A 27,182-nucleotide genomic window follows, 5' to 3' on the forward strand; every position below is an offset into this window, starting at 1 on the left:
CTAGCTCTTACAATAGACCTCAAAGAGGGAGGCGGCTGCATGCATGCGGTAGAAAATAGAGAAGGGCATGGCCAGGTTCACCACAATGATCCAAGGTTCAAAGCCAAAGACGATCTCCTCTAAGCCGTTGTCATACTCCGGACGACACCCAAAGGCAGGGGGTATCCAAAGCTGTAAGAGAAGAGGGACATTCCCGTCACGGTCACCTCCTCTCCACCACCACCCCCTGCACCTGGCCACCCAGGAGGCCGGGTCTGACCCCAGGACACCGAGCTGCAGAAGCAGGCAGTGGCCCCTCTCCCACACCCACCACGGAATGGTATCCTTCCCAAATGAATACTGGCAAACCCACCCAGGTCTCTCCGTGCCCACAGCCCCCAACCACCTCTCTGCCACCAGGGGGTGCCCCTGATGCACCCCACCCACCACCGTGGCGGAGTGAGTGTCTCATCATCCCCCTGCTCATAACTCAACCAGGGCTCCCCATGGCCTTCAGGCAAAAGGCCGAGTCCAGCAGGGGCCTGACTCTACCTCCCCACTTGGCCCAGCTCCCTCCTCACACCCTGGGCTCCAACTTCCCCGACCTGCTCAAACGCCCTGCCAACTCACAGCGACCCTATAGGATAAGGTACAGCAGCCCCTGTGGGTCTCCGAAACGGGAACTCTCTGTGGGAGTAGAAATTGGGGCGGCTGGCGCTTTCAAACTGCTGACCTTCTGGTTAGCAGTCCAACTCATAACCACGACTTCATTAGGGCTCCTAAACCCCAACCTGCTACCAGCCACCAAAACGACTGCCTCTTCCAAGACCCTGGGGCTCCACTGTTGGGAATTCCCGCCTTCCTTATTCCACGGAGTTCAGACTTCTTCCCTGTCCTGGACACCACCATGCCAGGAAACCCTCCCTGATCTAGGGGGGGTCAGATTGGGAACTCCTGCCCCAACGGTCACCCCTCTCCCGTCCCTCATTTCCAGCAACACGGACCTCCACGGGCAGCTACCGGATCTCGGGGTTGCTGTGATATCTGTAGACCCCGCACAGAGTAAAGGCCTCGTGATGAGAAAGGAGCGGGGAGCTACCCATCTCACAGGTGGGCAACCTGGGGCTCGGCATGGGAGCATCATCACCCGCAGCCACGCAGGCAGCCCTGAGTGTCTCTGAGACCCCACCCAGTGCTCTCGGCCCTCTATGCACAGCCAGGGGAGAAAACATGTTGGGGGGGTGAGGGGGGTTGTGGCTGTCTAGGTCCCGCTCTGACACCCCTGACCTTTCAAGCTTACACCAACATGCCCACTGAGGGTCAGGCCCAACCCCAACCCCAGAGCCCACCATCAGTTTAACTCAGGTCTGCAGGAGCCCTCTGCCATTCCCCCTGCCACCACCACCTGCCTGGCCCGAGCTCCGCCCCAGCCCCAGGAGAAGGTCTCTGGGCTCCCGCAGCCAAATGGGACCAGGCAGGGGAGTACCGTGGCCCTGTTCCTGACCAGCATAGACACCAGCCTGAGCAGCCCAAAGCTGGCCCGCGCTGCCGCCGGGCATTACCGAAATGTTGCAGAGAAACAAAAAGGCGCTGATGTTTCGCAGGACCTTCCTCCCGGTGCAGGCGCGCAGGCAGTGGGGGTGGCAGCAGCGGCGGCGGCGGCGGCGGCGGCGGCGGCGGCGGGCCGGCCCTTCCTCGCGGCCCTCCTCGTCCTCCTTGCTGGGAACTTCTCTCAGACACGAGGCCCCGTTGACGGCAGATGGCACCTGCCCACCGTGGGGCGCCGCCGCCGGGCTGGAGGGGCTGCTGCTGCAGACAGTGACCACGCGGAGCGTGCGGATGTCGTCTGAGCGCCTGTGGGGCTCGCGGTAGACAGACTCGATGATGAAGACGTTCTGGATGGACTTCTCCACGATGACCAGCACGGAGTAGGGCAGGTTGTACCAGGTGTACGGCGGGCAGGTCTCTGCGCACAGGAAGGCCAAGATGGAGCCCCAGGAAATGAGCCAGGAACCCGAGGCCGCGCCCACCAGCAGGTCGGCGTCCAGCTTGCGGGCGGGGTTCTTGGACTGGTCCAGCGCCCGCTCGTGGAGTCGGTAGATCCAGATGCCCAGCAGGCCCGCGGCGCCCATGAGCAGGAGCACAGTCGTGGCATGCAGGTAGAACATGATCAGGGCAGACTCGCTCTTGGTCTGGGACCGTCCTATCCAGACCAGGTACACCACCACCACCCCGATGGTGGCGACCAGCGCGGCCAGGCCGAGGGCCAAGCCCGCCATGACCCCGTTGACCTTGAACCGCATCTTGGGGTGCTGCTGGCCGTCCACCTGGCGGCCGATGTTCATCCACAGCACGTAGAACATGGTGGAGGCCAGGATTTGGTACTCGATGTTGAAGGGGTACAGGTAGTAGATCCCGTGGGAGACGGCCGAGCAGAGGGCCGGCGGCGTGCAGTTACACTGTGGTGTGTGGTCATCTAGAACTGCAGAAAGGGCAGGCTCAGCAGGGACGCAGGAGAAACGCTCTCCCGGTCCAGTCATTCCCGTTTGGGTTTTCCCAAGGAGCCCAAAGTGTCCTATCGAGTCTGAGCATCAGCCCCTGAAAACGTCAGAACACTGCCTGCCTCATTCCCACTGGTGGGCCATCAGGAAGGGTCCAGGGAAGCAGAGGGCCAGGAAGAATAGGGAAGACCCCAGCAGAGATGACTGACCCCACAGCCAGGACAGTGAGCTGGAGCATGTCACAAGTTGTGGAGGCGAGACGGAGCAGGCGGCGTTTAGTTCTATTGAGCATGAGTCAGCGTCAACTCTCTGGCTAGATATCATTGATCAACCGATCATCTATTAGCTCTCTATCTACTGATCATCTATCTATCACTTATCTGTCTGTCATTTAACTACCCTCAATATTCTCTCTCTCTCTCTCTCCACCTATTACCTATCTATCCCCTATCAATCTACTTATTGCCGATCTGTCATCTATCGTCCATGTATCTATCAGCTAGCTTGCTCCTATCCCATCAATGTTTCTATCATTTATCTATCAGCTAGCTAGTGATCATTTATGTATCATTGATCATTTATCTGTCCACTTAGCTATCACATATCTATGTATTGATCCTCTCTCTGTTGTTTTTCGGTTTCCAGGAGTCAGTTCCCACCCATCCCAGCTCAAGAGAAGGAAACACCGGCCAGCCCCGTGCCATCCTCACAAGGGTGCCTATGCCTGAGCCCACCGTCTCAGTCCCCGTGTCAATCCCACTCTATGAGGGTCTTCCTCATTCTTGCTGCCCCTCCACTTTACCAAGCAGGATGTCTGTGGTAGTAACATCATCTGGTGTTAATTTGGGACTTGAGAGGATTAAGAGTGAAGGAGCGGAGTCCAGTCTGTCAATTGGGTCGTAGCCAATGAGGGCTCTGTGTGGGCATGGCCTTCTCTGGAGAATTCTGGGGATTTCTTATTTCCTCTTGGAGGCAAGAGACACTTCTCTCTCTGCTCGCTCCCTGAGATGATGCTCTACTGACAAGACACATGGCGCCATGCCCTGGGAGCTGGAGAAGCCACGTGGACCTACCCTGATGCAACCAGACCTCTGGAGCAGGAGAAGCCACGTAGAGACCCCTGCCAGTGCTGAGATACTTACAATACCACTGGATCCAGAAGACTTCCCACCCACTGGCCTGTGATCCTCCTGCATTCGGCATCATTACATGTATTTCATGAGTCTGAAGAGGACTTTGTAGATTGGTATTGGGCATATGGGCAAATATTGGACTTATGGACTGATCTGGACTGGGCTGGGACGTTTTCTCAATGTTCGATTGCTCTTGTATATAAAGCTCTTTCTCATACACATATGAGTGTCTATGAATTTGTTTCTCTGGTCCACCCAGACTGACACAATATCCTTCTCCAGGCACCAGTCTCTCCTGACAACATGTCCAAAGGATGGGAGCTCAAGTCTCCCCATCATTGCCTCCAAGGAGCACTCTGATCTTACTTCTTCCAAAATATATCTATTATGTATTTATCTATCATCTATTTACCAGTAAGCTATCATCTGTCATTCAACTATCGATTTGTATATCATCTATCTCTCACCTATCATTTACCTAGCTAGCTAGCTATCATTTATATACCTATCTATTATCTATTACCTGCTATCGATCTGTCACCTATTTAGCTAGCTTTTAACTATTTACCTATCACCTACTTACCTAACATTCATCTATCAGCTGGCGATCTATCATATATTACTTGCCTATCGTCTATCAGCTAGCTAGTCATTTGTTATCACCCAGCACTCATTGACCTCTCATATATCCTGTGTCTGTCATCTAACTCATATCTGTAAATCTGTAAAGAGCCTTTGAGCATACATAGTGCATATGCCCCCTCGTTTGACAAATGGGACTTAGGAGGCTCAGGGAAATTAAGTGGCTGCAAACATCACATAGCCAAGGAGTGAATGGGGGCAGGACCCCTGGGATATCCCAGCCCCCAGTGCATCGCACTTTCCCTCCCCCACACCCTCCTAACCCAAATGCTGTCAGGTAGAAGTAGAAGATCCAAAATGCTAAAGCACTTTTGAAGGAGGCATAGAGCCGAGTGCTGGAAGCTCTCAAAATGATAAACCAAGGACAATTCTATTGTTTTAAACTTCAGATGAACTAAAACCAATTAACCACAACCTACCATCAGGCTTCTATGGATTTTTCTTTAAGTTATATGCTTAGCAGAAAGAACTGGCAATTTGAGCCTTAATTAAACGTGAAACCAACTGCCAATCTTCCATAGCTGAAAACAAAGGCCTTCGTTTCCATCCCAAGCGCAGCCGCGAGAGCCGGCGGTGGAAATGATAGCCCTGGTCCTGGCACGTCCCTGAATCGCTGAAGCAACCTTTCATTAGCCGCAGTGCTCCCTACTCAGGCTGGAGGGCAGACTCGGGAGGGTGTGCAAGAACTTTGACAGCAGAGCCTTGTCTGAGTGATGTGGGGTTAGCTGAACCCTGCAGTCCTTGGGCACCTGCCCCCCATCTCTGAGCGTCCCTGTCTCTGCAGGTTCCCAACATGGCGGAGGGACACGTCGCACCCACTCACCTATGGTTATGTTTCCAAAGCCCAGCGTGATGAGCCGCTCCTTGTGCTCATTCAACTGGTGCTTTGACTCGTTCAGGACGCTGTTGGCCCAGAGGAGAAGGTTGGTGAACACCGAGTGGATCACCCCAAACCTGCAAAACACACCGGTGTGCACTGCAGCCACGCCAACAGTGGGAACCCCTGAGACGTCCTTCCGCAGAGGCCTGGACAAGCCTGATGCGGTCTGCCCACCCACAGAACACACGCAGCCACAGGGAGAAACGCAAGTCCTACGCACAACTGCGGGTGACCGAGAAAGCACCATGCTGAGTAACAGAGCCCGTCGCCGATGGGCCGATGCTCTGTGCTCTCCCTTGGGTGAGAAGGGCAAACAGATGGAAACCAGAGGTACCGGTGGTTACTGGGGGCAGAAGGAGTGTTGGCTTGGGGGCCACTGAGTTTAAGTCACTAGTGACAGTGAATGAGTCCAAGTCTGTGGTGACAATGAGTAGCAGTGACAGTGACTGTGTGTCGGTCGGTGCTGACAAAGAACCAAGAAGAATGCCATCGACGTCACTGAACACCAATGGCAAACTCCCTGCTGTCGTGTCGATACTGACTCACAGCCACCCTATAGGACAGGGTAGAACCGTCCCTGTGGGTTTCCGAGACTGTAACTCTTTACAAGAATAGAAAACCTTGTCTTTCTCCCAAGGAGCGGCTGGTGGTTTTGAACTGCTGACCTTGCAGTAAGCAACCCAAAGAGTAACCACTGCCACCAGGGCTCCGACATCACTGAGCAGCAACTGTGAAAATGTTTGGACTAGCACAAAAAAAAAATCACATAAATTAAAAAAACACAAAACAGGGACTCGGGATCCTTTGAGCCATTCAGAGGGAGGCCAGGGACAGCTCCAGATCTCAATGGGATGAAACCACATGTGCACATACACACACACACACACACACACACACCCTTCTCGGCCATGCTTGTGGTTTCAGCTGGCAGCTGAGGCTCTGGGTGGGTCGCCCTGACTGGCTGGGAAGGGCAATGCCATGGGACTTCCAAAACCACAGTGTTGGCAATCCGCCTGAACTTTGAACCTACCGGCAGCCAACCATGGTCTGCAAGGTGTCCAAGAAACTGGCTCTTGGAAGCAAGGCTCCAGGCCTGGAGATTTACCAGAAGCAAGCAGTGCCACCCCACCCCACCCTCACCCTTCCCTTTCAAGGTTTTCCAAAGAGACCAGAACAATGAGGAGGTCTGAAAAGGCTCTCTTGGCAATCTGGGAAGTGGGTCCAGCCCAACAATCTTCACCTACCCCTCTCCCTCCTGTTGCCACGTTAGGTGCCGCCCAGCCGGCTCTAGCTCACGGCGACCCTACGCACAATCGAACGAACGAACGCCGCCTGGTCCCGCCACCCTCACCCCTGCTGTTCTGTCTGAGCCCAACATCGCAGCCACGGTGTCAGTCCATTGCACCGAGGGCCTGCTCCTCCTCACTGCCCCTCTGCTGGACCGAGCATGGAGTCCTCCCTCCTGACAGCATGTCCAAAGCACGCGAAGCCAAGGCTCGCCACCCCCGCTCCCGAGGAGCGCCTGGCTGCACTTCTCCCGAGACAGATCTGTCTGTGCTTCTGGCCGTCCGTGCAGTTCTCAATATCCAACACCATCCCTCCAACGCATGGGTGCTTCCTTCCGTCCCCCTCCCCTGGCTTTCCTGCGTGTCCTCCCACGGACAGCCCTGCCTCTCAACCCAGTCAAGAGGGCGTGTGTTGGGCGTCGTGAGCGCTGCTTCCGTGAGCATCGATGGTGGATCCAGGGGAAGGAAATAAACTATTCGTAAGGTTGTCGGCGGGCTAACCCCTCTGAAGTGGGCAGCCTGGTCCTCCTTCCAGGTCGGCTCTTAGTCTGAAAGCTCTACTGAAAGCTTCACCACCGTGGGCGGCCGTGCTGGTGCTGGAAACAGCAGGGCCACCGCGTCCAGGCACCACAGAACGACAGACGAGAGGTGGGGTGAAAGGTGCAGCTTATAGACATCTGTGTCCCAGCGGAATAAACCACCTTTCCACGTAACCAGCAGGGACGTCGCCGCCCAGGTTCCTGCCCAGTGAGCCATGACACTGTGGCCAGTGGTATCGACGGGGACATCGACTGGGCATTACTGAGAAGCACTTGTCCTCCGAGGAAACGGGGTAACAGTGAGAAGAGCCCACTCACTTTCCCGCCCCCACCCTTTCCCCTGCCACAGGTGTGAAGGCGAAGGCTGGAGCCGTGGCAGCCACCTGGTGACAGTGAGGCAGCCAGCATGGGCTGATGGCCCAGCCCAGAGAGTGAGGAAGTCGCCCAGTCGGTCCGCAATGGATCGCTCGCAGGCGGGTGGGCAGTCTTGTGGGGGATATCCCCTGGGTCTGGGGAAGAGAGGAGAGGACGTGGGAAATGTGGCTCCAAGGGGGCCACCTGCTGCTTTCAAACCTCCAGAGTAACCCCTCCCCCACCCCCTGCTGTCCCGTGCCCACCGGTTTAAGCGATGCATCTAAGCTTTTACAACTGTACCTTGCACGTAGCAGGGGCAAGTGAGTGCCTGTTGATTCGGGAGAAGCCAAGGATGCCCACTATCATCCGGAGGGGAGGGGAGGAGAGGGGAGGGAAAAAAAGGGAGAGGAAGGAAGGGTAGAGTGGAATAGAACTTCCCACGTGGGTTCCCGAGAGCAGAAATCCTCAGATCTCTCCCACCGAGCCGCTGGTAGGTTGGTACGGCTGACCTTGGTTAGCAGCCTGTGTTAGCTTGGATTCTCTAGATGCAAAACCAGTGACCCTTCCTGTTTTATGTAGAGCGATTTAGACCAAGACATGGCTGACTCACTGTGTGTGGTAGAAATGGGTCCAGTTTGAGTCAGGTGTCTCCTGACTCGTGGAAGCTGAGGAACCGGAAGCAGGAGGGTGAAGCAGACAGCGGAGCGGGGCACAGGCTGGTGGATGCAGAGGTAAATGAATCTGTCCTGAGTCATCCACAGACGGCTGCTAAAATGAGCAGGCCCTGCTATGGGAGCTGGTGGAACCACATGCAAGATCCAGCTCGGACAGAATGAAGAAGGCCAGAGGGGCTTGTCTCTGCTCAGTCTCTCTCTTTCACAAATGGCCACCACCAAGCAGGTGTGTGCAGGCTGTGACCTGACTGATAAGTTGCCCTCTACCCCTACCCTGACCCAGGACGGTCTAGGTGAGATACTCCCTCACCACCACACCCCCTCAACTTAAATCTTTCAAACCTTACCAACTTACTGAGCAGAGAGGCCAAGAAGTAGCCTCCCTCACTTTCTAGCTAGTATTCTGCCTGGCCATTAAAGGCTTCTAGTTCTCACCCAGCTGATGCTCTGGGGAGCCCCTGGCTGGTAACCCCAAGGTCAGAGAACTAGGGAGAAAGGCCTGGCGATGTGTACTGACCCTTTGGGCCTCAGAAACACCCCAAGACACGCCGTTGCTGCTCAGCATCCGGTTACCTGTGGGCACCTTGGGTTTCCTGGCACAGCTGCCTGAAGTCCAGGGGCAAGTGGAAAAAGACCCTGGACCCTGGGGGGCTGTAGTCCATGTCTGCCCATCCTACTGCAGATGACCAGCCCCCCTGGATTAGACAGAGCCCCTGACCAAGTCAAGGAGGCCCTCAGAACTGAAACTCCTGTGTGATGGGTGGAATTGTGTCTCCCCCCTACCCCCACCCCCCAAAAAAAACATACCTTGCCATCCTAACTACTATGCCTGTGGAGGATCCCAGGGGATGCAGGATCCCAGGATACACGCTCAGACGCTAACCAAAAGGTCAGGAGTTCAAGACCACTCTGCCGCTCTTCTGAAGCAGAGGAGGGGGCAGTCTGCCTCCTGAACATGACCGCCTTGGCCAGCCGACAGGGACAGTGACACTCTGCCCCAGAGCGGAGCTATGTGTCAGCACCCAACAGATGAGCCCCTCGGCCACCCAGCCTGCCTGGTGTGTGGCTGCAACCATCGGCTCAAACAGACCCCAAAAATGGCGAGGACGGCGCGGGACCACGCAGCACTGCATGCTGCTGCCCGCAGGACCGCTACGGGTCAGAACTCAGAACCGACCCGGCTGCACCCTAAGAGCAACCAGCAATAGGAAATTGTGAGGACTTAACCAATGGTGGAGCCCGCTGGTGGAGTGGCTAGGCGTTGGGCTGTGATCCACATGGTCAGCAGTTCGAAACCACCAGCAGCTCCTCCCTCGGGAGAAAGACTGGGCTTTCTCCTCCTGTTAACAGCCACCATCTCAGAAACCCACTGGGGGTCAATATGAGTCAGCACCGACTCGGTGGCAGGGAGCACCAAGCTGGGAGAGATTACGGCTGTCAGGAGAGGGAGCGATCTGGACTTATCTACAATCCTTGGGGATGGCCAAAGCGTACCATCTCCCTACAGCAATTTGTCAAAATCTGCAAGGTGACCGCTGTTCTCAGATGCTGTCCGATTGGTTGGAACTCCTACTGACCACAGACGCAGCACAGGGAAGCGCTGGCCGGTCCTGCGCCGTCCTGCAATGGTTCTCTTGAGCTCATGGCTGCAGCCTCTGTGCCCATCCATCTCCTTGAAGGGCTTCCTCTTTCCCACTGACCTTCTTGCTTTACCAACCACGATGCCCTTCTCCAAGGGCTGGCCCCTCCTGATGGCATGTCCAAGGAACGTGCGATGAGGTCCCCTCCCCCCTCCATTCTAGCTCCCAAGGAGCTCAGGGTCCATGTGGTGGGGACCCCTTTTCGAGGAAGGCCACCAGAGAGCTCAGATGAGTTTCCGTTGTGGGTCCGGGACTGTTTTTGTCGCTCAGTGTGTGTCCATTGCCTTCCCTGGGAGGCCCTGCCTGGCACATGCTTCTGCCTGCCACTCCCCAAGCAGGCTTCACTCGCCGACAAGCTTGGGGGTAAAGGTCCCCGCTGAGACCACTCCTTAAGGCTATACAGAGGGTTGCATGAGCTCCAGGGGGGCCCCTCACCCAGCGAGGACACCACAGTGATCCCCAAGAGCCTGGCAGCAGGCCCCCACACAGCAGGAGCTCAGTAGATATCTGAATGTGCCTTGCAACTGAGCCTGCTTTACCCAGTGGTGGGATGTCAACGTTGCTCAGCCAGGATTGCCAGGCACTTAGGACCTGGTAATCCTCCAGGAGGTGTCCTCCCAGTGGGATCTGCTGTGAGCAGCCAAGCAGTTGGAAGAAGCTTAGGGCAGGGTGAGATTGAAGGGGTGCTTCCTGGGGGTGTGGCCGCCTCTCTTCTTGCAGGTCCGGATACTGCATCTGGCTCATCCACTTCTGTTTCGGGGGATGTAAGCCAACAGTGCACCATATTGCTGGTCCATGCTGGCAGCCATCAGAGTCTGCCATCTGGCCCGCCTCTCTTAGACTCATTCATCTCTGTATGTGCTCACAGTGATCTTCCCGCTTCATCAGCCTCAGCAGCTACACAAGTCAGGAGAAACCTATGGCTCTAACATCTGAACCACGGACGTGAGCCAGACTGGATTTACCCACTTCTGCAACTGTGCGAGTCACTTTCCTGATAGAAATTTACTTTGTAGTTGTTGTTGGTGGTGGTGGTTCTGACTCATAGTCACCCTGTATACAACATACTGAAACACCGCCTGGTCCCATGCTATCACCACACTTGTATGTTTGCATCCACTGTTGCAGCCATTGTGTCCATCCATCTTGTCCAGGACCTTCCTCTCGTTCGCTGGTCCTCTACCAAGCATGATGCCCTTCTCCAGGGACTAGTGTCTCCTGAGAACATGCCCAAAGGAGGTGAGATGACGTCTTGGCAACCTTGAGGAGCATTCCAGCTGTACTTCTTCCCAGACAGAGGTGTGGCTTCTTTGGGCAGTCAGTGGTATTTGAAACACTGTTTGCCAGCACCGTAATCCAGAGGCATCCATTTTCCTCCAGTCTGCCTTATTCAGTGTCCACCTTTCACACGCACATGAGGCTATTGAAAACACTGTGGTTTGGGTCAGGTGCACCTTAGTCTCCAAGGTGACAGCCTTGTTCTTCCACATTTAACAAGAGATCTGTGCACCAGATTTACCCGACACCCTGGCTAGACTGCTGCTTTCTTGGCTATTGATTGTGGACCCAAGCAAGATGAGATCCTTGACTGCTCGGATCCTTTCCTCCGTGTATCATGATCAGTCCCCTTGTGAGACTTTATTTTCTTGACATTGAGTTGCGAGCCCTACCGAAGGCTGCAACCCTTAATCTCCAGAGTGAATGCTTCAAGTCCTCCTCACTTTCGGCAAGCAAGATGTGTCATCTTTTACGTATACATAGGAAGGCTTCATTGAGCTTGCTTCTCTAGAGAACGCAGGCCGACACAAGGTTGGTGGGATCTACGTCTCTGTCAATAGCCTATTGAGATGCCGTATTCAGCAGTGGCACCGAGGTTCACCTTGACAATGCCAGTTGTCAATTCAGATGAGGGGCCTTTGTATGCAGCTAATCCTGACTGCTTGGTCCACCTGCAGAAGAGCACGCAGGCTTTCTGACATGAATACAATGCCTGTGTTGATGTCACGCACCCCATTATCCTGAAGATGCTCCTCTGTGAGCCCCACAATTACCTGGAGGGACAGGTGGATGGAGGGATTAATAGAGCCAGCACGTTGATTGGAACTTGCTGTGTGCCAGACAACAAATGCAAACAAAACTGGTTGCCAGCAAGTTGGTTCAGACCCTCGGTGACCTCCCACCCCCGGCCGCCCCTCACGAAGGTGCAGCACAGAACTAGACCCGGGGTTTTTCTTGGCTGTAATCCTCACAGAGGCTCAAACCCAGGCCTTTTTGCCAAGGTGCCCCATACGGATTCGAACCTCCAACCTCATTAGCAGTTGAGTGCAAACCAGCCTCATCACCCAAGGAGCTTGTGTTTATTCCCTGGCTCAGTTCTCAGAGGGGGGTCTTTCTTAGGGTCACCATTTCACAGATGAGGGCACGGCGGGTCACAAAGGAGAAGGGTCTAAGACAGCAGACTGGGAGTTCAAATCCCATCATCCGAAATGAACCGGTGTCTCCAGGAAGGAGCCAGGAGAGGCGGGAGAGCCTGCCTCTGTTGGCATCGCTCGAAGATGAATGTCGGCACGACGGGGGCATGTTGTTGGTTGGGCGCGAAGGCCAAATTCAACAGCCCACTTGTTCTTACCTCTCAAGTGTTTTGAAAGACTGGATGATGTCCTTTGCGTGTCCCCAGAGAAAATAAACCTGGATGGAAAGAAAGGACGGAAAGAGAGACGCGTCATTCGGAAATGCTCCTGATGTCAGCACACCTGAGAAGCACTAACACAGGTCTGGGGCGTCCCGGGCGGGAGCTGTGCAGAAGGGGCCCTCGGAAGGCTGGGGGTGGGGCGGTGGAACGGTGCTGCAATCCATTGGTGATGTCTGCTGCGGAATGAGTGCGGGTTTGGGGGGTGGCAGCCTGCCTGAGACACCATGGGCTGGAACATAGCGCCTGTGAGGATGGTAAAGGACCACAGAGTGTTTTGTCTGCTGTGCCTGGGAGCCGTGTGTCCTGTCCAGAAACCGAATGTGGAGGAACCCAATTCTGAAGAACAGGGCTGACCCAGGCTGGTCTCATGTCACGCTTTTCCTTCGGAGGAAGTCTCCTGAAAAATCAACCAATACATTAGCTGATCAGAGGGTGGGGGGAGGTCATAGGATGCTCTTAAAAACCACTGGTGTGAGATCCATGGACAACTGCAACTTGTGGGAGGAGATGGGGAACTTCGGGAGCAGCAGGGTTCTGACAGTGAGGGAAGAACAGCTGAGAGGGAGATGATAAAAAATAGCTGCTGTTGTTGGGTGGCATCAAGTCGGTTCCAACCCATAGCGGCCCTGTGCTCATCAGAACAGAGCACCTCCTGGGTCCTCACTGAGTCCTGGCCTTGGGACGGCAGGAAAGCTTTCTGGGTCTGTGACATGGTTCGGAAAATGAGACCCACCGTACAGAGTGCTGTGGGTCAACCCCAGGAGATCAAGCTGGCAGATCACAGCTAAAATTCTCCCTCAGGGTTGCCTCCCACGGACTCAACTCATTCTCTGGCATTGATTGAGCACCCGCTGTGTCCCTGGCATTGTCCTACTCGCTACAATGTTTTAGGGCCTCCTTTAAGACACAGACACATCACGAGCACCTACTATGAGCCCAGCCCCATTGGACCCTTGAACATTTGCCTCACGTCAGCTCATGCTGCCATGTGGTCTGTATGGAGAAGTTCAGATGGCACAGTTTTAAAGGTAGACTTTCACATATTTCTTCCGTGTTGTTTCCCTGAAAGGGGCCCTGGTGGCTGAGGGGTTACCTTGTGAGCTACTAACCTCAAGGTCAGCAGTTCAAAACCACCAGCGGCTCCTCGGGAGATAGAGGGGGAAAGAGGAAGCTCTCTACCCCATTAAAGAGTTACAGCCTGGGAATCCCACAGGGGCAGCTCTGCCTTGTCCTTTAGCGTTGCGATGGGTCAGAGTTGACTCAGTGACGTGAGTTTGGTTTCATTAAGATTGACTGCCCTGATCTGGGACACACGTCTTAGGAAGAACCAACCCTCAGCTCCACTGCAGGGGGGAGAATGCTAAACAGATTGCTATTTCTGGATGAATACAAAATTAGACAACCATCCAACTGGTAACCATTTTTTTAAGATGAAAGCCAAATTGTGTGTCTTTGCTTTGCTAGTTTCTTTTTTAAAGCACTTTCACTGGCATATGACTCACACACCATTCAATCTTTGGATGTCTTTAAAAAAAAGAGTTGTAAAAATTGGAGAGCATTGTCTTCATTCTTGCTCTGGTTAGCTCCCCTTCCCGCCCTGCAACGTCCGCTGTCATAACCCTACCAACTATTCACTGGGGGGGGGGGGGTGGCTGTCTCCCGGGGTCCTGCCTGGATCCCATATCAAGAAAAGCAAGCAATGCTTTCCATAAAGACGACCTGGCACCCACTGCAAGGCTCGGGGCTCACTGAGAACTGCAGGACTCGGAAGAGAAGAGCCGGTCCCTCTCTGTAAACCTGCACAAACATGGGCATGCACATAAAAAAGAGAAAAAGGAAAAAGTTGAAACGGCAGATCTTTTCTTTCTTTGTTTTTCCAAGCCAGTTTGCACGGCACTGAAAGGACCCAAGTCAGTGCCGCTGATTTCAGTTTCCTCCTTTTACAGCCGCATTTAGCTCTGAGGGGGTTTCGCTCCTCATTAAACCCCATGGGTGTTGTTTGTTTAGTCTGCAGGGTTTTTAAGGCTGTGACCTCTCGATTTCTCTCTCTCTCTCTCTAACTTTCTTCATTTACATTTCCCCCTTTTGTTTGTGGGATAGAATACATATCAAGAAAAACCGTTTCTTATCTCTGGCTGTACAGCCGGCTCATCAAACCAGGGACAGGGCCCTACTATCACCCTGCCCCACACGTGCTTCTCCCACCCTCCCTCCTCCTTTACTCTCCTGTGCCTCTTTCTGCCCCTTGCCTCATTCCCTCCTACCCCCCACCCCCACAACAAGATCCTGGCCTGGTCATGTCTTTAAAGCCTTATTCTTCGCGGTGAAAACCATTTCCCTTTTTTTCCTTTTTCGTCATCATTTATAGCAGTGGTGTTGTTAAGTATTTAACTCGACGAGACTGGCTGACTGGGCTAAGTGTAATGGTCTCTCGTTTGCCCAGGGCTGAGGTGTTGACAGACTCGTCGTAGTCTTTTAAGAATGCGTCAAATTCGCTCGCAAGATCGAAGATGGCAGCCTTCCGTATGGATCACAGCTCGATGCCAAGACTGCCGACTGGACTCTCACGACCGGACCGTCAGGTAGCTTCATGCGAACTGGAGAAAAGGCTGACGTCGTCAAGGGTTGTCTTGCTTGGATCCACAATCAGTGCTCATGGAAGCGGCAGTCAAGAGATCAAACGATGTGTTGCATTGGGTCCATCTGCTGCACAAGACCTCTTTAGGGTACTGAAGAGCAAGAATGTTACTTTGAGGACTAAGGCGCACCTGGCCCAAGCCCTGGTGTTCCCCGTTTCCTCATATGCGTGTGAAAGTTGACTGAGAAGACTGCAGGAGGATCCAGGCATGTGAACGGTGGTGCCGGAGAAGAATGTTGAAAGCCCGTGGACTGCCGAAAGGACAAACAAGTCCGCCTAGGAAGAAGTACGGCCAGGGTGGTCCTTAGAGACAAGGATGGGGAGACTTCGTCTTACATACTTTGGGCATGTTGTAGGAGAGACCAGTCCCTGGACAAGGGCATCGTGCCCGGAATAGTCGCGGGGCAGCGAAAAGAGGGAGTCCCTTGAGAAGACCGATGAACACAGTGGCTACAAGAGCGGGCTCAGGCACAGGGACAATCGTGGGGACGGGCAGGACCGGCAGTGTTTCCTTCTCTCGTGCACAGGACCGCTATGGGTCAGAACCAACTGGACGGCACCTGACAGCAACGTTTCATTGTATGAAGGTACCAGAGATTGTTGCTCCATCCCTCTATTGTCAGAATACTAGATTCTTTCCACCCTTTGCTGTTGTAGAAGTTGTTGCATCAGGGTGCAGTAGAGCAGCGGTGGATCGTGCACTATTCCTCTGGTCCCTTGAGGCTTCCTCACCCCCGCCCACACCCCTCACTATCATGACCCCAGTGCTGCTTCCCACTCTGGACTGGACCAGAACATGTACACAGGTACAGGCAAGAGATACAGCTCACGACCCAGGAAACCCAGGAGCAGGAATGGGAATAGCAATACCAAAAGGGTAGCAGAGAGGGGGGGAGAGGAGATGAGGAAGGGGGGAGCCGATCGCAATGAGTGGCACATGACCACACAAAGCCCTCCAGGGGGGAGAACAACAGAAACCAGAGGGGAAGGGAGACAGCGGTCGGTGTGAGATAAGAAAATAATAAGCATCTATAATCTATCAAGGGGCCACGGGTTGGGGGCAAGGAGCTGATCCCAATGGCTCCATAGAAAGTAACTGTCTGGAAGAGAACTGTGGCAGCATACGTACAAATACGTCTGATACAGTGGACGTCTGCATCGTAACAAGAGTTTCAGAGCCCCCAATAAAATGAGCCAAAGGAAAGAGAAATCGTCGCGATACGCATAGGTGTGCATGTGTCCGTGCATGTTTCATCCTCTGTTTCCTGGGTGTGTAGCAAGTAGCGGGAGTGCAGGATCGTAAGACTGGTGTTTGTTTGAGGAAGCACCAGACTGTGGTTGTACAATTCTGCAAACCCACCAACAATGTGTGAGCATAATCACTCCACATCCTCTCCAGCATTTTCAATTTTGCTAAGAGTGTCAGGGTGAGGTAGCATCTCATTGTTGTTTTAATTTGTATTTCTCTTATGGCTACTAAATGTGAACATCTCTTCACAGGATTGTTGGCCCCTGGATGTCACCTTTCCTAAATTTTTCACCCCTGTCTTGTGCCCATTTTGGGGTTGGGTTATTTGTGTTTTTCTTATGAAAGTGTTGTTTTCTCTAGGGCTTTGAAATTGGTCCTTGATCTGATCTGTCATTGGTAAGTAACTTTTCCCAAGCTGTGGGCTCTCTTTTTACTCTTCTAATGAAGTCTTTTGACGAGCATAAATGTCATATTTTTAGTAGGTCCCAGGCCTCTAGGTTGTCTTCTGGAGAGTGGGCGTTTTTTGTTATATTTGGCAGTATACTCAGACCTTGTATCGGGACCCTTACATTTGTCCCTCATTTTTGTTTTGCTTATTGCTGATCTTTAAGGTTCTAGGGCACCAGTTCTCACACTGTGGGTCACGACCCCTTTGGGGGTCAAGCGACCCTTTCACATGGATCTCCCAATTCATAATAGTAGCAAAATGACAGTGATGAAGTAGCAACAAAAATAATGTTATGGTTTGGGGGTCACCACCACATGAGGAACTGTGTGAGAGGGTCCCGGCATGAGGAAGGTTGAGAACCACTGCCCTAGGGTGTATAGCTAGGTCGTCAGGCCGGCTCGAGTTCGTTTTTGTACGTGGTGGGAGGTGAAGGTCCCGTCTCATTCTTTGGCAGGTGGACAGCCAAGGTCCCGGCACCGTGTATGGAAACACTCTCTCTTCCCGACTTAACGTGTTGCAGTCCTTCGTCAGAGATCAGGAGTTTGTAGGTCCTTGTTGGCATTCCCAGGTTCTCCGTCGTGATCCATCGGTCTCCACACCTATTGCTGTCCCAACACCGAGCTGTTCTGATCGCCACGCTGCAGGACAGGTTTTGAGATCTGGGAGTGAAAGGCACCTACTTTGTTTTGTGGTTATGTACTTTTTAATTTCCTACAGAATCCTGTTCCCGCCCCTATGCCATTCCTGGGGACCCTGGTGCTGCCTTGGGATCTAAGCCGCCACCAGGGGGGGGGGTCTCCATCCCCTTTGCTACTGGGAGAAGCTTTTAAGGAAGCCTGGCAGGGCCAGGCCTCAGAGAGGGACTTTCGTTCACCCCTGCTTGCTAGATATCTTGCTGTGGCAGGATCTTACAAGTTTAAGACAGAGTCCTAGCAGCATACTCACACCCGGGGATCCACTCCCCGGGGACGACCGGCTGCTGGCAGGTCAGCTCCCACTCACTTGAGCGTGCACGTGTATGTGTGTGTGTGTGTGCGCGCACACATGCATGTGTGTGTCAGAGAAGAGGATGCTCCCTCACCTTTCCAGTGGCTGCTTTCCCAGACACAGATGGCCCGGACTTTCTTCCGAGCTACCTCTGAGTAGCTGTTGGTTACCAGCCGAGCACACCAACCCTCTGTACCACACAGGGCCCTTTCTACCAGAAACTAAAGAGGAGCCAAGTTGGCATGGTGTGTTATATGCTGGGCTGCGAACTGCAAGGTCAGCAGTTCAAAACCACCAGCTGCTCCATAGGAGGAAGTTGAGGCTTCCTACTCGTGTAAACAATGGCAGCTACAGAAACCCACAGGCGCAGCTCTACCCTGTCCTCTAGGGTGACTGAGTCAGGAAGGACTCTCTGGCAGTGAGTGAGAGAGAGTGTGTGAGTTCTAGCCCCATAAGGACTCACAGGCTCACAAGTCCACAGGGGCAGCTCCACCCCATCCTACAGAATCTCTAGTATTTGAAACCCACCCCATGGGGTGAGCTTCCTCTGGGGTTTGGAAAAAAAAGGAACCGAACCCACTGCCGTGGAGTCTCTGTCAACCCAGGGCCCCACCACACCCCTAGAGAGCGTCAGGGTAGAGCAGCGTCCCTCGGGGTTTCCCATGGCCACGACCCTTGGGCAGGAGTTTGCACCCGGCGGGCACCGGACAGAACCGACAGGGGCAGCAGAACGAAAGCGCGTGTGCTTTACCTGCAGGAAGGTGTGCACTGCGTGGGTGACAGGGAACACCCCTTCGGTGACCGACAAGCACTCGGAGAATCCCACGAAGTAGCCCATCTTAAGGCATCCCAGGACGATGGTGATGACGGCGAACAGGGCGATGCTGCCTGCATGGGAGACACACACATGGGGTACAGGCAACGGCGGCCCTGTGGGGTCACCGACCCCTGCATGACACTCCTGGCCCCCAGAGACTCTGGACCCCGGACGGCAGGTGCCCACCATCCTGCCAAGCTCCGGGTCTGACTCATGTGACTCACGACACACAGGCCACAAGGGCTCGGGGAAGCCCCACGCGCACTTGTGCCGAGTAAACCGAACTGAGAGTCGCGAGCTCCTGCCCAAATTCTCTGCTGCACGAGACCTCTATAGGGTATCGAAGAGCCGGGACGATGCTCTGAGGACCGAGGGGCGCCTGGCCCATGCCATGGGGCTTTCCTGTCGCCTCTTACGCACGGGAAAGTTGGACAGTGAGCGAGGAAGACCGGAGAAGAAGGGGTGCGTTTGAATGGTGGTGCCAGAGAAGAATGTTGACAGCCCCATGGACTGACTGCCAGAGGACAAACGAGTCTGTCTGGGAAGAAGTGCAGCCAGGGCGCTCCTTAGAGACAAGGATGGGGAGACTTCATCTCACCGACTTTGGATGTGGTGTCGGGGGAGACCAGCCCCTGGAGAAGGACATCGCGTCTGGTAAAGTCGAGGGGACACGAAAGAGAGGGAGACCCTGGACAAGATGGATGGACATGCAGTGGCCGCAGCAATGGGCCAGGCATAACAACGGTGAGACTGGCGCAGGGCGGGTGGTGTGGCCTTCCAACTGGACGCTCCTGACTCAAACCGTGGGCCGGAGAAAGGACCCGGCTGAGATCAAGTGGGTGAGACCAGCGTTTGAACTGACCCCTAGCCTGGCTTTGACCAATCGGCACCCACGTCCACTGGCGCCGAGCCCAGTGACCCCAGAGAACAGCGTTTCCCGGGCGGTCCCCTCCACAGAAGGAAATGGCCTCTTCTTCCTCCCTCTGAGCGGGTGAGGAGTTCACAGACTGACACTGAACCCCTCTGCCACCACGGCCCTGACGGTTTTCACCACACCCACCGCCATCGCGTCCATCCCGACCCATTGTGCCCCACAGGACGGCGAGTCCCGTTCCCTAGGGGTTCCAAGACTATGAAACCTTTGTGGACAAGGAAAGCCTCAGTTTCTTCAGAGGAGCGGCTGGTGGGTTTGAACTGCCCACCTTGTGGTTTGCAGCCCAGCGTGTAAGCCACTGCACTATGGGGGTCTCTCCTTATGGTTCTGACCGGAGCGGGAAAGGAAGCCAACAGAATGTGGACAAAGTGGAGCGAAACGCACAGGCTTTCAGAAGGCAGCTCCTCATCAAATGCTCTCCCTTGGGGCCCATTTGACAGTTCTGGCTTTAATACTCGCTCTCGTGTTTAATAACTCCGACGTTTAACGTCTTCTGCTTCCTTTCCGAATGAAATTTTATTTTGCTTTGCTTTTATTTTGCGATCGGTGTTTGGGGTTTCTGTGTGTTTCTCGGAGTAGGAATCCAGGAGTGGCGAATGTCTAGAGGCAGAAACTGGATGATCGGTTCCTGGGAGAACTGCCGGGGAGGCTGGTGGGAACTGGGGAGTTCGGAGCAAGGAGTACAAGAAATAAGACAATGTTCCAGACCTGACGGTGCGATGATCGTACACCTCCCTTGATGTGCTCGAGCTACTGGATTATACGATACGTGGGTGATGTCCCAACGGAACCATTTAAATAAATAAAATTAAAATAAACACTAGATCAATTTTAAAAGGGACTGTGATGAACATGTCAAGTGGGAAAAAGTCCCTCCTCGGGGCCCGGTGTCTGCATCTCTAACTCCTAACTCAGCCGGCCACTCTCGGGCTGGCCCTCAAGGGCAGGAGGGAAATGGATGGTGGGTGCCAGGCTCCCACCCTGAGCGCTACCCCAAGGGAAGCCCACCCCTCCCCTCCCCCACTCTCATTCTCCTGCTCACAGCCTGTGGAAACCACTCAAAGTCAGGGCGCGCTGTGCATCCTGGGAAGGCCCCGGTGACACAGAGCCTAGCTGAGAGCGGCAGTCCACCCCTGGCCTGGGACATGAGATGGTCGGACGAAAGCTGCCCGCCTGGAGTCGGTGGCACACAGGAGAGTGCCCACGGGGCTGGTGTGGGCCAGGTTGTGCCTCGGGAATATGAGGGGGCTTCGCAGATTCTTGGCAAACAGGAAACTGAATGCAAATGGGGTTTCCTGCATGCCTTTGGAGGTCCCAACGATGTGCCCTGTTGGAGATGGGGTGTTCCTTGGTTAGTGATCTTCCTGGTGATGGGGCCCAGTGTGCAGTGATGAAAGCATGGACTGCCCACCTCAAGGTCAGCGAAGGACATCCGCCAGCTGCTCTTTGGAAGAAAGACGTGGCTGCCTGCGTGCATGAGGATGCCAGCTTTGGAAACTCCGTGGGAAGAGCCCACGCCGGGGGCTGAAGGGACCTGACGAGCAGTGCGGGGCCTGGCTGTGCCAAGATGTCACTTTGAGCACCAAGTGCCCCTGACCCAAGCCGTGGTGTTTCAATCACCTGCCAAAGCTGAACCGTGAATCCGGAGGACAAAACCTGAGGAGCGGGTGCCCTTGAATCACGACGTTGGCGAAGAACATTGACTGCGCCATGCGTTTGCAGAGCAATGAGCAAGTCTGTCTCGGAAGGAGGGTCGTCAGAGTGCTCCTTAGAGGCAAGGATGGTGAGAGGTTTGTCTCCCTTACCTGGCACGTCCCTGGAGAAGGACACCATGCTTGGCGAGGCAGTCGGAGGGAAAGAGGAAGCCCCTGGATGAGGTGAAGTGGCACAGTGCCTGCCACACAAGCTCACACGTAGCTACGACTGTGAGGCTGGCACAGGGCGGGCAGTGTCCTGTCCGGTTGTCCATGGGGTTTTGATGGGGCAGAACCAACTGGACAGCAGCAGCATCGTGCCTTCTTATTCTCTGCACGACCCTCCACCCTTCACCCACCCATCTCTCCACTCACCGCTTCCTCCATCCGCCTATTTATACAACAAATATTTTGGGGACTCCTATTATGTGCGAGACATTGGGCCAGGGGCTCGGAGATGAACAAGCAAGACTGTTGGCGAAACAAAAAAAAGCAAGCACCAGCACAAGATTGCATCAGTCAGGTGTGCACGAAAGAGAGTGATGAGTTGCCACCCTGCTTGTCGTCCGCAGCACCGGAAGTCAGAAGAGAGCGAGCGAACGAGGGGTCACAGCCCCCACATCCCATTTCCAGCGGAGCTGCCGGAAGAGGTGCCATCTGCAATCTACTCCACAACTGCTGAGGGCGCACCATCAACTCGAGATGAAGAGCTCTCCCGGGAACTGAGGCGATCCAGGTCAATCTGGGCAAGTCTCCTTTCTATGGGGAGTTTCACCTCGTGGCGGGGGAGCCAGACGCAAACAAAGAGAATGATGAACAGATACAAACTTCTCCGGCAGGGAAAGAGGCTGAGGTGGACGGTGGCCAGGAAAGGACTCTGAGAGGGGACAGGGGAGCAAAGAGCGAAGGATGTGGGAGAGCATCCTCCGCAGAACTCACCTGCGGATATTAGACTAAGGGCTTTTCAAAGTTGGGAAGAGGAAGCGGACAGGAAAATACAGAAGTCATTAACTTTAGAACCCTGTGCAAAGATCGGAGGTGTGAAGGGTATATGATGATGGGTAGGTGGGTGGGTGAGTGGACAGGTGGATAGTCACATAGAGGGTCCTTCCTTTTTTTTGGGGGGGGGGTTTGGGGTCCTTCCTTTAAAAAGTGAAAGCAACACCATATAGCAACTGGGGTCTGAAAAACTCATGAACAGCCATCCATTGAAGGTGGAACGACTGTCTGTCTCTGTCTGAAAGGAAAAATGTCTTCACTCCGTCGGGGTGAAGAAAAAGGAGAAGACAATGAGTGGGGGGGGAATTGAAACCATGCAATGGACTAATGGCCCAAGTGAACATCAGTTTCCGAGCCCCTGAGTACAGAAAAGCAAGATGGTGCCTGACTCCCACTACCAACTGCTCTGAAAGGCACCTCCTTAGATCCTAGATAGAGTGGGAGGGAAATGTGGAAGAAAACGCCAAGTCATAACAGAGACCGAGCTCACTGGTCAGATAAGCGAGAGGTAGGTAGAACCCCCAAGACCATGGGCCTTAGTCATCATCCTTCAGGTCTGGAAAGGAACTCACCCCCATAGCTCAAGTCCACCCCAGAGGCACCTCAGATGGAAGGCTGGCATTCCACTGCCAAGAAGTCCACCTCTGAAAGCCCTGTGCAGCCCAGCTCTGCTCTGACAGGCGCAGTCATGGGCGTGGACAGGGACTTGACCAACACCGGCTTACCAGTAGGTCCCCCGCAGGCCTGGTGGCACATGCTGGGGTGCTGACTGCAGTCAGAGTACAAATCCAGCAGCAGCTCGAAGGAGAAAGATCAGGCTACCTGCGCCTATGAAAATTCCCAGTCTCTGGAATCCAAAGGGGCGGTTCTACTGTGTCCTATCGAGTCACTAGGAATTGGAATGGACTTCTTGGTAGTGGTTGTTTTGTGTTGTTGTTGTTTGGGGGGGGGGTGAAGATTATATGTTATCTGTCTTTATTTATTCCATCCTACTTGAGTGTCTAACACCCAAAAGCCCACTGCCATCCGAAATGGATCCCAATGTGTGGCGACCCTACAGGACAGAGCAGAACAGCCCCAGGAGGTGCTGGGACTGTGGCTCTCAGAGCCGCTGTTCTCACCCTTCTCCCACGGAGCAGCCGGTGAACCGAAACCACTTCGCAGAGCAATGCCTGACCCACGGTGCAGACAGGACTCCCCTGAGTCCTGATCCTGGCTGGTGTCCTTATACAGAGAAGAGGCTCAGAGGGGAAGGGCCACGTGGAGATGGGGCGCCCTGGCAAGGAATGCCTGGAGCAGAAGCAGGAAGGGACTCAGGGATCTTCCCCTGGATATTTCACAGGGGGTGTGGCCCAGTGGACCCCCAGAACTCAGACCATTGGCTCTCAGAACATGGAGCCGGTATCTTCCCTGTATTCCAAGCCACCAACCCTGTGACATTTTGCTATAAGCCCCAGGAAAATGGGACCCTAGGCAGAGCCAGGGACCTTCTGGCTATTTGGTGCCAGCCCTTCTAGGAGGTGGCAGAGAAGCCAGATCTGGTCCCTACCCTTGAGAAGCTCTCAGACTCTCTCATCGGGGACAGATCTCAGATTCTGCCATCGAGTGAGGGGCTGTGACTGATGGCATTCAGAAGCTGTGTGAGCCCAGAAGATGCGCTCCTGTGCCGGGGGGGATTATGGAATTTTAAAAGGGGAATGAGAGCCAGAAGAAGGGGAAGAGGGGGGGGTGGAGAGGATTTATGCCAGAGGGCTCCTTAGAGGTTTCACCTCACCAGTCTCCAGAGAAGGACGTCATCCTCGGTGACGTCGAAGGGCAGCAAAAGAGAGGAAGGCCCCTGATGGGATGGAGATGGATGGGCACCATGGCTGAAACAGTGGTCTCAACCATGAGAACGATTGCCAGGCTGGCACAGGACCAGGCAGGGTTTGAGTCGGTTGTACGCAGAATGAACGGACACAGCAACATCGAAAAACAGGTTCCCTGCCATCCATAGGCATCGCACAACAAAACAGAACCTGTGGCAGCAGAGTTGAATTGAACTCAAAGCAGCCCTCTACGAGGGTTGTGGCTGCTGATAGGTGCCATCCGGCCGGGCCCTGATGCATAACAAACCGTGCTGTGTACAATAGAACAAAACACTGCCTGGTCCAATGCCCTCCGCACCAGGGTTAGGTCGGAGCTCATGGCTGCAGTCCTTGTGTCAACCCACCTTATCGAGGTTCATCCTCGCGCTCACTGACCTACTTTAGCAAGCATCAACCATACACCTTCCTAAGTCAACAATGTTCAGAACCGGAATCGGGTCATCCTGGAGGTAGGTCCAATTGTCTCAGAGATGAGATGGCCTGGACCCAGTCGCTGAACCTAATGAAGTCTAGAGACTCCCCTCCCCTCTTTCTCTCTCTGCCCCTCTTCCTTCCTGCCTGCGGGATCTCTGCCTGCCTCAGAGGGTAGCCCCAGGTCCTGGGAGCTGCCGGCACCCTGGCATGTTCCCACAGACCTGGGATCCATGCAGCTCTGTGCCCACTGGCCTGCGATCTTCCTGCTTCTGCCTCCCTTTTCTCCATCACCACCCTGCCCCTGGCTTACATCGGACTTATGGGCCTGAGTTGGACTGGGCTTGGGTGTCTTCTTTAGCTATAAGATGACTTGTGGATATAAAGCTCTTTCATACACGTCTATGAGTGTCACTGGATGGTTTCTCTAGACCACCCAGCCTAACACACGGGGCCCTCCACCTGGCAGAAACTAACTAAGGACTCAGAGAGCTGAGAGTCACCCAGGGGAGGAGTCATTTCTGCCAGGTGCCTGGAGAAGCGGGTGTCTGGACCAGATCTTCGAAGGGACGGTGAGGAGAGTGATTGCGTGCAGATACCCCTGAGCTTCCCACCTCTCCCGACACCTTGTCTGCTGTCTGTTTCTCCTTCGATCCTGCCAAGAGGTTGATACGTGGGTTTGAGATGGTGGTGGATGTAATAACAACCCCAGGGTTGTGTAATAAAAACAAAGATGAAAAAGATAAAATACGCCTGTCTGAGATTTGCATTGGGGTTACCTGTGCAAACCCAAGAGCGATGTGGGGTGCATCTGGCACGGAGGCTCCCAGACAGCTCCCTTCTTCCTGGATGCCCAACTAACTCCTCTTTGACCAGCTTCCAGTCTGTCTCCCTTCCAAGAATCGAGGAGGCAGGTGAGCCCGGTGACAATCTTTCCGTGACTGTGCTAGAGCACCCAGCCAGGATTGACACCTGCCCTGCCCCAGCGTGCTCTCACCCCTTCCTTACTCCCTCCGTCCCCCCTGCATTCTGTGGGCACCTGTCGCAGACCCCAGGGGCCTTCCGACTACGAGATGCACCCTGGCCCCAGAATCACACTGCTCCTGGAGGCTGGTGGAGGTGGCAGATGCGCCATGGAGAAGAACAAGGGCGAGGGGGGTGCTGTCCGTGTCACAAGGGGGTGAGGGGTGGGAAAGGTTTTCCTGGGAGATGATGCTGAAGGGGCTTGAGAACACAATAGGCAGGTGGGCAGGAAAGGCATCCCAAGAGAAAGGACCAGCCTAGGCAAAGAGGTGGCAGCAAGAAAGGCTGTGAGGGAAACAGAAAGTCTTTGATAGAAATGACAGGAGCCCAGAGTGGGGACAAAGGACAGGGGACAAAGCCAGAGAGGCCCCTGGGGCCAGATCTTAGCAGGCCTTGGATGCCAAGATGCTGAGCCTGGGGTTCATCTTGAGGTCAGCGGTGCTGGGTTTGGGGGGGGGGTTACGCCCCAGAAAGGTGTGAGTGGGTTTGCGTATCTGTAATTCAAGCCAGGGTATTTCCCATCTCCTCCTGTGTGTGTGGACGTTGATCAGTGAAGAAGGAAAACCAACAAGGAATCAATGCATTGGAATGATGTCGCTGGCGAAGACTACAGAAAGGACCATGGCCCGCCAAAAGAGCCCAGAGGAAGGCCCTCCCTGGGATGGGCTGCTGCCAGGGCGGCCTCCACAATGGGCTCCAACAGAAGAACCCTCGTGAGGTTGGCGGTTGGTGCAGGACTGGGCAGTGTTTCCTTCCACTGTGCACAGGGTCGCGACCGGTGGGAACTGACTGGACAGCAGCGCACAGGAGCAGCCACAGTTCAGTGGGCTCCTTTGGACATGGCATCAGAGAGAGCCCCTGCCCTGGAGAAGCACATCACCTCTGGCCAACTCCAGCGAGCAGCTGGGAACAAGAGGAAGGCCCCGACGGACACAGTGGCTGCCACCGTAGCTAGTCGTGAGGATGGCGCAGGACAGGGCGTGTTTTCTTTCTGGGGTACCTGGGGTGGCTATGGGCCAGACCGAGCGGTGGGCACCTCACAACGATTGCTCACAGACTGCAGGTCTAATGGAAAGTGGGCCAGGGAGCCCTGGTGGTGTGCAGTGGTTACACAAGAGATTGTGATACGCATGGTCGGCAGTTCGAAACCACCAGCAGCTCCTCGGAGAAAGACTGGGCTTTCTATTCCTGTAAGCAGTGGCAGCCTAGGAGACCCTCAGGGGGTCTCTTGGAGTTATCCCTGACGCAAGGGCAGCGAGTTTGGAGTTTTCTGGGTGGGCCACAAACAGTGCAGGAAACCTACTGCTCAAACTCCCCCCAGAGCGGGTCTTCTCTGCTCCGGTGGCCAGTGCTCCCGGTGGCCGGCCCAGGGCGAGCATGCAGGGCATGAAGGAGAAGGGGTCTGGGAGAAAGCGGTCTGGGGAGGAGGGCGCAGGGGCGCGCGGGGCAGACTCACCGCGGAGCCAGCGCGCGCCGGCGTGCGTGTCCTTGGGCCGGATGAGGCTGCGCTGCGCGGCGCTGCGGCCCACGTACCAGAGCATCCAGCAGAGCTGCAGCACCATGAGCGCCGTGAGCACGCACAGCAGGGCGCGCTTGCCCACACCCGCCGCGTGCACCGCCCAGGCCAGCAGCAGCAGCAGCCCCGCCGCGAACACGTTCAGCCCGTACTGGCTGCTCAACACCTCGGCCAGCTTCTGCGGCACGCTGCCCCGTCGGGGCCCCGTGGACCCGGGGGACTCGGCCCGCCCCGACGGGCTCCGCTCCGCGCCCTGGCCCTCGGGCATCCCGGGGGCC

General features: G+C 54.9%; 1 protein-coding gene across 1 annotated transcript; it reads right to left on the reverse strand.

Moving 5' to 3' along the window:
* On the reverse strand, positions 1-27,172 carry OTOP1 (otopetrin 1). Its single transcript, XM_075543606.1, has 6 exons — positions 26,845-27,172; positions 18,394-18,530; positions 12,258-12,316; positions 5,079-5,209; positions 1,542-2,461; positions 1-171 (listed from the first exon to the last, which is right to left on the reverse strand). Exons 1-6 carry the CDS (start codon positions 27,170-27,172, stop codon positions 1-3), a joined length of 1,746 nt encoding a protein of 581 aa, XP_075399721.1.
* Positions 27,173-27,182: the final 10 nt, after the last annotated feature.

This window comes from Tenrec ecaudatus, chromosome 3 (assembly GCF_050624435.1).
Source record: "Tenrec ecaudatus isolate mTenEca1 chromosome 3, mTenEca1.hap1, whole genome shotgun sequence".
Classification (NCBI taxonomy): Eukaryota; Metazoa; Chordata; class Mammalia; order Afrosoricida; family Tenrecidae; genus Tenrec; species Tenrec ecaudatus.

Excerpts from the sequence above, each read along its gene's own strand:
- OTOP1 (XM_075543606.1), bottom strand. The coding sequence starts at position 27,172 with ATGCCCGAGGGCCAGGGCGCGGAGCGGAGCCCGTCGGGGCGGGCCGAG. Across the intron at positions 12,317-18,393 it reads CAGTGCACACCTTCCTGCAG|GTTTATTTTCTCTGGGGACA; the intron begins GTAAAGCACACG and ends CTTTCCATCCAG. Across the intron at positions 5,210-12,257 it reads TCTTTCAAAACACTTGAGAG|GTTTGGGGTGATCCACTCGG; the intron begins GTAAGAACAAGT and ends TGTGTTTTGCAG.